This window comes from Amborella trichopoda, chromosome 8, assembly GCF_054954075.1.
Source record: "Amborella trichopoda isolate Santa Cruz 75 chromosome 8, AtrichopodaSantaCruz75HAP2 v2.0, whole genome shotgun sequence".
NCBI classification, from domain to species: Eukaryota; Viridiplantae; Streptophyta; class Magnoliopsida; order Amborellales; family Amborellaceae; genus Amborella; species Amborella trichopoda.
The window spans coordinates 25,022,071-25,036,586 of NC_142343.1; the positions used below are offsets into that span (position 1 = coordinate 25,022,071).

The 14,516-nt window shown below is 38.7% G+C and overlaps 1 protein-coding gene across 4 annotated transcripts in view; it reads right to left on the reverse strand.

Annotated features, from left to right (window-relative positions):
* Positions 1-460: 460 nt before the first annotated feature.
* The window catches only part of LOC18427375 (Duplicated homeodomain-like superfamily protein), a 75,346-nt gene continuing 61,290 nt past the window's right edge, over positions 461-14,516 (reverse strand). For 2 of the 4 annotated variants that reach the window (XM_088874417.1, XM_020663065.2), the window contains exons 4-5: positions 1,831-5,176; positions 461-699 (exon numbers count right to left, since the gene is read on the reverse strand). In XM_088874417.1, the coding sequence (XP_088730543.1) occupies positions 660-699; positions 1,831-5,176 (3,386 nt within the window). In that variant the 3' untranslated portion in view covers positions 461-659. Of the gene's footprint in view, positions 700-1,830; positions 5,180-14,516 lie in introns of all 4 variants that reach the window. The other 2 variants (XM_088874416.1, XM_006836427.4) reach the window with 1 other exon arrangement.

Here is a 14,516-nt window from a genome sequence, read left to right on the forward strand (position 1 = left end):
AAGCTTTTCAATATTATATGTCTCATGACTTCATAGTAAAACCCTAACGCGTATATGAATAAATTAAATAAAATTTAATTGAAATATTAATAGTAGATCATCATATCTATTGTTAGAACAAGGATTGAGGCAGTGAATTGGTTTGTGACTAAGGTTTCCTATGAGTTTGTTTTTATTAAGGCCTGAGCCATGACTTATTTTTGCTTTGATAAGGAGCTTACCGCGTTATTTGGTTTGGGACATAAGAACTGAGCCCATGACTAACGAATCCACCAACATGCAATATCGAAAAACATAGAAAAATAAGAAAACATATGATTTAAAATCTCATTAAATGCAATGCCTGCATCAACATGTAATATTGGAAAACAAAGTAACTTAGCAAAACGAGTCCCCTATGATTTAAAATCCCACTAAAACCAACGAGTGCATCAACATGTAATATCGAAAAACAAAGTAATTTAGCAAAACTTGTACGAGACAAGTCGCCAATGATGTCAAAATATGCATTCCAATGTTTAAATCGATCTTTACAAGATATAATGTCAAGTGATATTTTGTTTTGGAGGAAAAGCAATTTTACTTCAAAGAGATTTCAGACATGTTCTACCTGTAGTTCCAAAAAGGTACAAGAACAGATGTAGTTAACTCTCATTTAACTAAGTCCTTCCTGTAGCCGAAACTTGAAGTCTCCTCGAACTGAAACAAATAAGTGAGTTGTTACTGACCTTGATTTTGCTTCTTTTTTACTGCGAATTGGAAACAGAACTGAAAAAATATATGATATCCATGTTGTTAAACTACCAAGTCACATGATGTATAAAGATAATAGTAACATTAATACAATGTATAATTTCTCAAAGCTAATATTTAATGAACTCAATACTATAGACTCAAATTCTCCACCAATACGTTTATGAGAAATGAAAACAAAATAAAATTGGTTGAGTACATCAAAAAGGTCATGCAAAGCAGTGCCGTAATCTATTTCTTGCTGGATGAGTTCTTGTATTGTTGCCTTTTTCTTTCAATACTAAAATTGTCCCAAAACATTACGTCAATACAGATCCGAGATCGGCCACCAAAATATAGAATAAAACGAATCTTAAAAATAATAAAGTTGATACGCACTGGTTGTAGTGGAATGAGTTTTCTGAAACTAAGAGTTCTATGAATCAAAATCCTAATGCATATAGTGACAGATCCAAAGGCTCGATAAGTAAGATTGTCTAATCCTAAGAGTGCTCTCTGTACAAGGAGTCTTCTTTACATAGCAGTATAGCATAGGCATCAATGTACTTGTCTACAAATATAAATATCAAACCCCCACACCCCGCTCAACAGAACAAAGCGTTTGTTTAATGGCGGCAATAGAGATGCACACCCTTGATTAATGAATTATCTCATTGTTGTCGTGCTCCTACCGCCCAATCCAAATTCTCCACTACTACTTTCCTTTGTCTTGGCACACAACCTGCAATGCGCATTTCAAAGCTCTCCATACTAAATTTAGCACAAGATGGGAACACCTGCTGTATGCATCGGTATATGATGCTACCCTGTTTCCTCCCTCGGCATCGATGGTGGAGCAATACAAACACACTACAGACACCCATTGAGCACTCTCTCTCTCTCTCTCTCTCTCTCTCTCTCTCTCTCTCTCTCCATATTCCTAAAAGGGCATCATTGTGTTATTCCATTACAGTACATAGAAATGCACAAATTACAAGTCCAGAATAGGACGCAATTCACTTTCATTCCATCTCATTTCATTCAGGTTACAAAATTATACAAGTGGCAACAAATGCCTAATAGAGAAACAAAGCTTACCTGGTCTTGTCTCCTCTCCACACTTCCTCTTCCCTACCAATAAAACCCGCCTGAACACCAACAAATTGGTCAGCAAAGTGCATCTTCATGGCTGCGACCGGATCTGACACTACAGTGTTGTCCCCAACTCCACCTACCAAACCTTGACCCACATTCATGTTCATGCTCATCCCCCTCTTCTTATTAGCCATAGAGCCCTGAAACACACCGCTGCTTCGTTTTTGTAGCTCCGACAAAATAGTAAAGGGTTGCATGGCCACCGAGTCATAGCCCCCCTTATACAATTGATGGTGAAACTCAGCAGCTGCATTCAACTCTTTTTTGGATACAAGCCCACCACCCCTACCTGACGAATCATTCCTATTGACAACCATTGCTGATGTAAAAATGGGCGGTTGCTGCTGGTCATCCAGAGCCACCAGGTACTTCGAGGAGAGCATGCTGATGCCTGATTCAGGAGGCGATGGTGGTGGCACCTTGGCACCCCCCAACCTCGATGATGATGACTCAACCATGCCGGAGAAACCACAACTGCTGTTGTGCTTTGTGCTACTATTAAAATGAGACAGCCCAATCCCATTTTCATGAGCGCGAGGAACAAGAGATTCCGCTGATTTTGAGCCCGCACTCTCGGGAGATGATGACTGTTGTGAGGGGACAAGTATATTCTTTCCAAAGAGTTTCAAATCTCCACTCCGAACCAAATCTTCTCCAGACTCGCCGGAAGAATGTGCTTGCTTGCCTGCCACTTTGGGAGGGCATGTCAACAAGTGTTGTGACCCGCAAGAAGGCACCTCACGATTTGGACGCAAGAACAATGTGTCACTGCTGCTGCCATTGCTTTGCCTCTTGTGATATTGCTGCTGCTGTTGGGGATTGGGAAGTTGAGTCACAGTCCTATCGGTGAATGACAATGAGATCGACGAGCCATTCTCCTTCCTCACTGATTGCAGCGATGGTTGGTCACAGCGTAGGATCAACTGCTTTGGCTTCTTGCTATCTAGGGCCACCATAGAAGAAGCAATGTCGCCATTGCTAGTGACCTGCAGCAGAGGATGGCCTCTGAGGATCATGTGCATTGATGGAGAATCAAGCTGCTGATGATAGGAAGGGGAGCGTTGTTGGTGCTGCTTGTAAAAATCCAGAGACCCCATACCTGCAACTACTGGCTGCTGCTGAACCCTGTCTGATGCATCCTGCTGCTGACGGTGCTGCTGCTTGCTTCCAGCCCCATTCCCACTAGTAGCGGGCAGCCCCTGACAGTTACTATTTTGAGTAGGTGCACGATTGTGGTCCTTCGCCACCGAAATCGCATTACCACCACTAAACCCAGATAGAGAAAAATTCTCCTGCTGCCACGAGATGATCTGAGTCTTGGGCTGTTTTAGATGAGGAAGAGATGTCACTCCCACCTTGAAGATCCCATCATCCAAAACATGGTGTCCGGAGACTGGACCAGAACCAAAAGGAGCAGTGGTTTCTGTGTCGTGTAAGACATTAGAGCAATGCCAGCCAGAGATACTACCGCTGCAGGTTTGCATGTCTGCAACATCACCGCAACTTGAAACACATTTCTTCATATCCCCCACTGGTTGTTCCACAGGAGGCATGGCAGATACCATATAACTCATTGATGGACTACTCTGTCGCAGAGGCGAGTCATCGGTCTTAAGGCCAGAAGGCTTGCATCCATCAAAGTCAATTTTCTGCTTTAGGTCGACGCCTCCATTAGATCCAGATGGGGAGCTCATCATGCAGCTGGATTCTTTGTAACCAACACCAGCACCCAGCTGTGCATCTGAATCACACGCTTCCTCCTCGTGATCAGTTTCTCTCCATTCAGCCTCATCATCAACAGATCGGCCGCCAAGATCTTCATCTTCAGAGTGTTGCTGTGGAGCAGAATGAGAAAAACCCACTTCCTCATTCTTCTGTTCATTTGCAAGACTCACATTCAATTGTTCTTCATCTCCCTTGATAACCAACCCTTCATCCTGATCTGCAAATACTGACTCAACCTGAGATTTATCCAGCACAGTATTCTGCTTTTCCACCACTTCTTCGGCATCATGCTCAGATTGACCCATCTCACTCACTGATGTGGCCTCATACAAAGTCTTGAGCCGAGGAAGGGTGGGTTCCAAGTCCATATCCATGTCCATCTTGGAACATGAACGAGCACTGCCAAGAGCTGAGTCCATCTCGACAGCACAGGTGGTGACACCATCTGTGTCACTGCTGTGCCCCTCTTCCTCCTCTTCATCAGCATCACTTCCTTCATTCCCCAAGCCCACTGGGCAAATCACATCAAGACCAAGGCACTTCCGAGCTTTGCTGAAGAAGATGCGGCACTGATCTCTTGATCTTGAACCCACACAGTGCGAGACACTCGTGAAATCCTTTCCATAAGTTCTCACGGCCGTCACGAAGACCGCCTTCTCCTCATCCGTCCAGTCAAGTTCAATGCAGCTATCCTCAGAGCAAGTGTCTTCCACCTCCTCCTCAATGCTGTTCTGCACTATGAGATCAGCAGTAGTAGTAACAGGTGTTAGAGGCCGTTCTGCTGTTCTAAGAGGAAATCTCCTCTCATGACCACCAGGGGTGACTGAATTGGTGATGCAAGACCTCATGGCCTCTGAGGATAGAGCACAACAGATCCCAGCCAATAAATCTGTGGCAGGCGATTCCCTTTCATTTTTGCTCACAGCCCCCACATCGCCACTCCTTTCTAACAACTTGTCATCTGGCCTGAGTATTTTAGAGGAGCTGTAATAGCTGCCCATAATTGATCTCCCCAAATGTTTGTGCCTACTGCTGCTGCTTGTGTTCTTGCCGTCATCAGCACAAGCTGCTACAATTGAAGCTGCCCCCAATACGTCTAGAGAAGCTGCATTTGCCTCATTATGCCACTTCTTCCCCGATGTTACAAGATAGGTATTGGTTAAGAAGCTCCTATCTTGCTTCTTCAGCTCCAACCTCTTCTTTATCTTCTCAAAACTTTCAGACTTCTGGTTCTTATAATAGAACTCAACACAATCTGCCGTTGTCTTGTGTTCCAAGAAGGAAGCAATCTTGGAGAAATCCTTTCCAAACATGGCCAGCATCTCCATAAAAACTTCCTTCTCCTTCGCAGTCCATGGGTTTATTGTGGCCCTTTCCTTCTCCACTGCTATGGGATCTTCAACCAACCCATTCCAAGAAACAAATCTGGAGTATCGCTTCTCTTTCTCATCCATAAACAGTGCCGGCATCTTCAGATTGTTCCTGTACTTCTTTATCAGAAAATCAGACAAGAGCCTGCTTGTAAAATCTACCACCTCCGATGTTGGAACCAGGGTCAAATTACCTGCTGAAATGCCACCAGAGGTGAATTTGAGAGAAAACATAGTTTACAGCATTTTAAATGATTATTTCCAAGACAAGATAACAAGATGAATTATAAAAGACAAAAAGATGCACCATTGCAGTAGATAACCAGCAACTGCTAAAACAAGAATAATTCTCAATGTACAAGGTAGGCTGACAAATCTAACAGGTATAAAAGCCCAAGCATGATAAATACATAAAAAAGATATTTCCTTGTACTTCAATAAAGTCGAGCAAGTACAAGTCAATATCTAATAGTATAATCACAATACACAATAAAACAAATCAATATAGAACTCTTTATCAAAATGAGTGCATTGATGAAATGGAGAGATGAAACAACAGAGCTGCATATTAAATTGTCAATATCATATATATATATATATATATATATATATATATATATTCTATTTTTTATAGTATCTATAGAAATTCTCAACCCAAATTTATGACACTCCATGAGATAGCTGACATCCTAAACATATTTCATCAAGGCAGCCAGCCCAACGGCTGCTGCTATCCAGCTTTGCCACTTCCATAGCATCATATTCATCACCGTTATGGAGTTTAAAACCATTAACTAGAAGCATGAATTCTCATGCCAAGCAATCTGCACAAATGTCGAGTACGTTCAATGTTCTCTCATATGCACAGCACAAGAAAAATTCACACCAATCACTAAATCCAACAATTTGAAACTTCAGAAGAAATTTTAATCACCATGACATCAGAACCCCATTAGGACAAAGAGACTCCAAACCACTCACTACAAAGCCTATTCTCAATCAAGTATGGGAATCTCACGTTCATATATGGAGCCATTTTAAGAAATTATCAGGACCTTTAGGCAACTGCAATAACACATAAATGTGGATCGTTCTCATCAAGATAATCTGTAAAAGACTTCTGTGACTTTTGGTGTCCACTTGTGTGAATAAAGGTGACTACCTGAACACTCTCTGACATGTTCACTGAGACTTGACTGTCGTCACTCAGCACATTAAAAACCTTTAGACCAGCACAAACTGTGTTAGCGGTCTTTTCTCTCAAGTTCCTCATCCAGAACAGAACCAGGCAAATTCCTTGACAAGGGAGAGAACTAGGACTCCCTCTCTGGCAGTTGAAGAGACTCCCCCTTTGTATCATGAATTTCATGATTAAAATCTTGTTGTAGATCTAAAAACTCAAATTGTTTTCTGATACAAATAATGCTGACAGTGAACTATTTTAATAAACAACCACCTACTAAACCTACAACAAATAACAGACTAGCAACTTCTCCATGATATTAAAATAAAGGGCGTGGTTTGTATTAGGTGTCAGTCAATCTTCAACAATCCAAGTAAGGTGCACCTCTAAATTATGCTAAAAGAATTGTTTCTGGTGACAGAAAACTTTGAGATGGCCTAAAAAAATGTTTTTGCCCCTAATCGGGAAATTTAAAGCTCTAAAAAAGTGCAAATCAAATAAATCTACAAACACTTGAAAATGGACAGTCCATATAGTGTGCTACACGATACACCATATTCAAGACTTGAAATACACTTCTTCCTTTTTTTCCATATCCACACATAACGAGGTCAAGATGAGGATATTGAGATGGATGAGTAGCACAAGAACAAATGAATACATTCAAGGGAACTTAGGTGCGGCTTCAATAAGCGATAAGATGAGGGAAGTAGACTTAGATGGGCTGGTCATCCGTAGGATAGGCCAAATAAAGCATTGGTTAGTAAGTGCGATTTGGTTCAGGTGGATGGCTCTAAAAGAAGGGGAAGGACCAAAAGAACATAGATAGAAGTAATAAGAAAATATATAGTGACTTATGGTCTTACTGAAGGTATGGCCCTTGATAGAGCAAAATAGAGGAACAAGATTTGTGCAGTCGACCCCTAATATAAGGCTCAGATGATGATAAAGGGTGAGAGAATATACCCTCTCTCTAAGTCTGCAGGGGAGTCTACCCCAAAAAATCTTTTCACAAGACCCAAATTCTTTACTCAAATCCCCAAATTCTTTACTCAAATCCCTAAATTCTCTCCCTTTCAAAGAATGGACATCTCCTTTTAAAAACACTTAAAAGAAATAAATAAATAAATAAACCCACAGAAATAGTCTCTCTCAAACCTTATCAAACCACCTCAAGTAAGCCTTATCCTAACTAAACCTAATTAACATTTATCTCTTTAAGACCAACTTAATCCTTTGCCTAATATTAAAACCAACCATATCCCCAAAACAACTCACACACTACCCTATTCACTAAAACAAAAATTAATCCATTAAAAAACTAAATAAAATTTTGATAACCACAATTTTTATTTGGATGCAAATAAAAATAGGGGTTATCAAAATTTTATTCTATTTTTTAATAGATAAATTTTTGTTTTAGTGAATATGGTAGTGCGTGAGTTGTTTTGGGGATATTTTTGGGTATAATATTATGCGAAGGATTAAGTTGGTTTTAAAGAGATAAATATTAATTAGGATAAATGTTAAGGATTAGTTAGAATAAGGCTTACTTGAGGTGGTTTGATAAGGGAGACGTGAGTCTTGAGGTTATTTGATAAGGTTTGAAAGAGAGATTATTTTTGTGGGTTTTATTTATTGATTTATTTTTCTTCTAAGTATATTTAATGGAAGATATTCATTCTTTGCAACGAAGAGACTTTGGGGATTTGAGTAAAGAATTTGGGTCTTGTGAAAAGATATTTTGGGGTGGACTCCCTTGGAGACCTAGAGAGAGGGTATAATCTCTCAACCCTTTTTATTTTTATTTTTATTTGTCTACTTATTATTTTCTCCCTGCATCTTGATGACATCAAAAGGTCAAGATCATCATTTGGAGGGTTTCGCAGTGTCAAAACAATATATTTCGGTGGATTTTTTTGGTGCGCCTTACTTCTACAAACCCTAATTAAACTTTTTCATAAAGTAATACGCCTTTTTATTTAGAGAGCAATTTCAGAGAATTGTATGATCCCCTAGTTACCCTCCAATTACAATAATTGCAAATGCATGTCAAGAGGGTTACTAAGTCCACTAAGGAGCAAGCCACTAAGAAACTGGATCATAGTAGCAAGGACACCGACACTTATGAGGGTGCCTGGCACAAGAGTAACCAAGAGATTAAAAAACAAAGCAACAAGCAAAATACAAAAAAACTCTCCCAATGTTTCCACCCATGCTCCAAACATAACACCTTTTTGGCATCAATTCAAACACAACCCATTCATCCGCCATAACCTCTAGCTTGCGTTGATTCCACAAAACATATATACATACATACATATATATATGGGAAAAGATCCTGTCAACCTACGGGCTGATAGCTACAGTGTCAGCCAATGGCTCAGATTGAATCTGGGCCAATCTGACGGTCACGACCTCATTTCGTATTTGAATTTACATTTTTTTTCTACAAATCCAAATCACTTGAAACTTTGAGCGTTTATTCTTCAAAAATAGAAGAATTTAATAAAAATATAAACAAAATAATTCACAAAATATAAATTAATCAAAATACCGTCGAAGCATTTAGGGGGTATTTTGGTCAATTTATATTTTGTGAATTATTTTTTTTATATTTTTATTAGGTGCGCCTTGATGAGATGAATGAACGTCTAATATTTCAAGTGATTTCGATTTGTAAAAAAACAATGAATATTCAAATACGAAATGAAATTGTAACCGTCAGATCAACCTAGATTGAATTTGAGCCATTAGCTGATACTTCTGTGGCAGTCAGGCCGTGGGCTGACAGAATCCACTTCCTATATATATATATATATATATATATATATAGGAAAAGATCCTGTCAGCCCAAGGGCATACTGCTACAGTAAACACCAACAACCGAGATTGAATCTGAGCCGATCTGACGATCTTGGATGTCCGGTAGTGTTTGAATTTTAATTTTTTTTCGACAAATCGGATTTATCTAAAATTTGGAGCATGTGTACATAAAAAAATAGGTGAATCTTCAAAAAATATAAAAAATATATTTTACACCAAAAAAACTGACCAAAATACCCCTGTAAGTTTTGAGGATATTTTGGTCAATTTGTTTTTTGGGGATTAAGATTTTTATATTTTTTATTAGGTGCGCCTTGATGAGAAGAATATACACCTAAAATTTCAAGTGATTAGGATATATAAAAAAAAATTAAAATTCAAACACGAAAAGATGTCATGATCGTCAGATTGGCCCAGATTCAATCTAGGCCATTGGCGTTTACTGTAGCAATCAGCTAGTGGGCATAAAGAATCCACTCCCTATATATATATATATATATATATATATATATATATATATATAACCATTAGAAATGACTCTCTAAAGCATACGACTGTTGCAAGGAATCTGTTCTAAGATGGCAGGACGTCTCTTTCCCTAAGTGGGATAAATATTGCTTCATAGCTATTTTTTCTTAGAATGTATAGCTAACGAATCTATTATTCTAAAGATGAATTTCGTTGCAAAGTCCTTCGAATGTGTTCACAAATATTTCTTTTCTTTAATTGGTTGTTGTGTAGTTCATTTTTTATCTCGAGACCAAATTATTTTGATAGGTTGCTGCATGGACAGACCTTTTTTATTGTGTTGACAAATATTAGAAGGATAAGCTTTGGGAACAAACTCAAAAGATCACGGGCACCTTGATTGTGACTTTATTTCTCTTTGTTGTCCCACTAGAGAACACGAGGAATGAACTAACCAAAACCTCAAATAGAAAATGTCTCAAGTTTATTAAAAAAAATAACTTAATTGATTTGCCTATGGGGAAATCCCATTTCAGTTGGATAATAATAAGGTGCATTCAACTGTGAGAGTGATTGCTAAGGTAGATTCAACTGTAAGGATTCAACAAATTTTTCAAACAAGAAAAGTACGTTGTTTATTGAACTCCCAACATTCCGCCCTATAAAGTAAAGCTGATCTCATAGCTATCCTGTAAAACTTGCCATTTAGCTTCATCGGTATGCGGCTATCACATAAAACTGAGGTTGCAAATCTTCATTTCACCCACCCAACTCTAATTCATGTGTTACATCCTCCTCAATCTCTCCATTTTCTTGGATTATAGACCCAAGATATTGAAAGTGTGATCATTTTGGTATTTCCTGGCCGTCAATCTTAACTACTTCCTCGTATCTATTCCTATTATTATTGAACTTGCATTCCATATACTCTGCCTTAGTCCAGCTAATTTTAAACCTTTAGATTCTAGAGCATCCCTCCAAAGATCTAATTTTGTGTTGACATCATTTCAGTTTCATTGATCAAAATTGTCATCCGCGAACAACATGCACCATGGTACCTCATCTTTGCCTAGTTAAGTCGTCCCTAACTAAGACAAAGAGGTATAGGTTCAATGTTGACCCTTAATGTAGACCTATTGTCACTAAAAACTCACTCATCTCTCCATTAGCTGCTCGTACACTAGTTAGCACTCCCTCATATATATCTCTCACCAAGTCGATGTAGTGTCTAGAGACTCATTTCTTTTCCAACACCCACCAAATCAAATCTCTAGGTACTCCATCATAAGCTTTCTCTAGATCAATAAAGACCATGTTTTCCCTTCGCCCTAAACTACTCAAACAGTTGCTTGAGTAGGAAACTAGCCTTAACTGTTGACCTCCCTAGCATAAAACCAAATTGATTTTCTGATACATTCGTTTCATGCCTTGGTCGTTGCTCAATCACTCTCTCCCATAGCTTCACAATGTGGCTCATAAGTTTAATCCCTCAATAGATCATACCATTCTGAATGTCTCCTTCCCACAATACTTGTTCTCTATTCGTCTGGCATTTTCTTTGTTCTCACCACCTTATTGAACCACTTGGTGAGTCAATCAAGGCCAATCTCTCTGTTGCACTTCTAAACCTCTATCGGAATACCATTTAGTCCTCCTAAAGCCTTTCATATCTTCATCATCTTCATAGCTTCTTTGACTTCCAATATCTCAATCCTATAAATGTATCTACCACGCCGCCCTCATTTATGTCAAGGGTTCCTTCTACTACTATGTTCCCATTGTGTTCGTCATTTGATATTTTTTAATAAACGCGCCACCTTCTATTGACCTATTCATCTTTCACCAAGACCCTTTGATCCTCACTCTTAATGCATTTCATATCGTTTAAATCCTTACACTTTTTCTTTCTCATTTTTGCTAATTTGAAAACCTTTTTTTCACCTTTTCTTGTTCCAAGTTACTATATAGATTATCATAAGCCCTAAGTTTAGCCTTACTATTTGTTCAGCGTTTTTCTTAGCCTTTTTATATTCTTCCAAGTTTTGATCATTTCTATTACATTGCCAAGTTTTAAGCATGGTCGTTTTTCGTTGATGGCCTTCTGAACCTCATCACTCCACCACCAAGTTTCCTTATCGGAATTTCTTTTTCCTTGAGATTTTCCTAAACTTCTTTTGCCACTTTCTTAACACAATCAGCCATCTCATTCCACATAACACTAACCTCATGTTCAGAGCTCCATTTTCTACCTTTAACTAATTATCCCTAAATAATTTTATTTTCTCATTTTCAAAATTCCACCACCTAGTTTTTTGATACCCTATTAATTTCACCCTATCTCTTCAATTTATTTATGCAGATATCCATAACCACAAGCCTATGTTGGGTAGTCAAGCTATCACCTGGGATAACCTTACAATCTTTACATGATGGTCAATCTATCTTCTTAACTATGAAGAAGTCTATCTGGCTATTATGTGATCCACTTTTAAAGGTTATAAATGTTCATCTTTCTTCTCAAGGAAGTGTTTGTTATTGCTAAGTCATAGGCCATAGCAAAGTCTAGAATAGCATCACCTATCTCATTTCTTTCACAAAACCCATATCCTATATGTACCCCCGCATGACCTCTACTATACTTCCCTACATGTCCATTTACGTCGCCTCCTAAAAACGTCCTCTCTCCATTTATGTCTTGCACTAGTCCATCCATGTCCTCCCAAAATTGTCTCTTAATTTTATCCTCTAATCCTACTTGTGGTGCATAAGCAATAATTACATTAATTATCTCTTCTCCAAATATAAGTTTAATTAAAAAGAGCCTATCACCTACTCTCTTCACATCTACTACTTTATCTTTCAAATCTTTGTCTACTATTATACGTACGTCAATTCTATTATAATCCTTTCCTATCTACTAAAGTTTATACTCATCTATTTCCTTATATTCTCGTAGACAAGCTATGTTTTACTCTCCTTCGTATCATTGTATCCACTAACTTCATACTCTTACCTATAAGCTTTACTACATTCCATGTTGCTAGGCAAATTATATTCTCTTGAACTAGCTTCTTTACCTGCACTAGTCCAAAATGTCGTTGTAACCCTTGACTATTTTTTTCCGCAACCAGGAGGTGCTGCGGCACATTGCTTCTAGGGAATGCCCTAACTGACTCTTACTCATTTCTCATTATACCCGGGTTCCAGTACAATGGGTCGCTTACAGGGAACACCCTAGCATTAGCAGATATCATATACTTTGAATTCATAAGAAGTTTTGGCTAAGTCTTACATTGGCTGTCTACCAAACACAACCCACCCCCTTTACCCGGGCTTGGGATGGGTTAAGAGAAAGTTTAAAGTCCTAACCCTTAGACCACACTCTTATAAAATGCATCTTCCTAGTATGTATGTAAGTATATATATATCTATATATATATATATATAGATATATATATATATAGGAAAACACTACTCAACGCCTATATGCGAAAATGAACAGTGATTTCACCTACCCCCATCACCATCCAAGGTTCATCGCGCGGTCACGATTGTCCGGTAGTGTTTCATTTTTCATTTTTTTTCTACAACTCGAAATGACCTGAAATTTGGAGCGTGTATTCATCAAAAATAGGGGAATCTTAGAAAAATATAAAAACAATATTTTACATGAAAAAAATTGACCAATATACCCCCAAAACTTTTCAGGGTATTTTGGTTAATTTGTTTTTCCCGGATAATGTTTTTTATATTTTTATTAGATAAGCCTCAATAAGATGTACATACCCTCCAAATTTCAGGTCATTTCGATTTATAAAAAAAAAATGAAAAATAAAACATTAACAATCGTGACCGCGGGATAAAACTTGGATGGTGATGTCAGTAGGTGAATCACTATTCATTTTCGCCTATAAGCATTAGGAAGACTTTTCCATATATATATATATATATATATAGGTGAAGAAGACACCTTGCTCTTGACCACCTGTGAGGGTGCTTAATGACACCTCCGGCCACCTACCTCTAGGCGATGCACCTAGGGTCTTTGCCTGGCTAGGAACTGACGCAGCCACCTTTCTTAGCATTGAGATAGACTAAAACAAAGAAGAACATTTACAAAAATAAAAGTGGAACATTATTTCCATGATCACGATAACTGATAGAAAAACTTCGTGTTCAAAGCCACGGCTCCTCCACAAAACTTGAGCTTTGGGCGTATGTAGTGACTAGGGCGAGTCTGAATCAGCTCGTCCGAGTCAATAAACACTAGAAAAACAAAAGTAGCAGATAAGATCAAATAAATTTATAGTGTCGCATTATAACTACTATTGAACTTAAGTTTTCTTTAAAGGCACTACAAGTTACTTCAGCAAAATATCAGCTACTAGAAATTCATAACGGACAGATTTCCAAAAGGTATCATGGGAGAACCCCCAAAGGAGTAGCACATCTAGAAGCACAAACACTATCAGTATAACAATCCGAAACACTGTTAGATTAGGGCGCCTCACCAACTAGGTGGTCGGGACCCAAACTGCATCACACATTGCAGAAGGTGGGTGACTAATGAGCCCATTGCAGAAGGCGGGTGACTAATGAGCCCATTGCAGAAGGCAGGTGACTAATGAGCCCATTGCAGAAGGCACCTCCCTTTTGGGCCAAGGAGAAGCCTAGGTGGCAACTAGCAGCCAACGCACCCAAACTCTCTCTCTCTCTCTCTCTCTCTCTCTCTCTCTCTCTCTCTCATGTTAGAAAAATATTTCCAACCCCCCCATGTCTCTTTTTTGCCTGCTAGAAAACTAGGTATCCACCAAGGCAGCCAATTTTGCATTCTTGAACATTGCTCTGAAACCACAACTCAAGGTTTCAAAAAACGGTCCACTCAACGCCCAGGCGCCCAAGAGACCTCAGACCACATGCTTAGGCCTAGGCGCCCCATTCTGGGCAGTTGTACCTAGGCGAACGCCCAACACCCAACATCATGGGCCTCTTTTAAATTTTTAAAGATGCCCAAAAGGGCAAAAGGGGTAATTGTTTACCCCCAAAACAAATTTAAA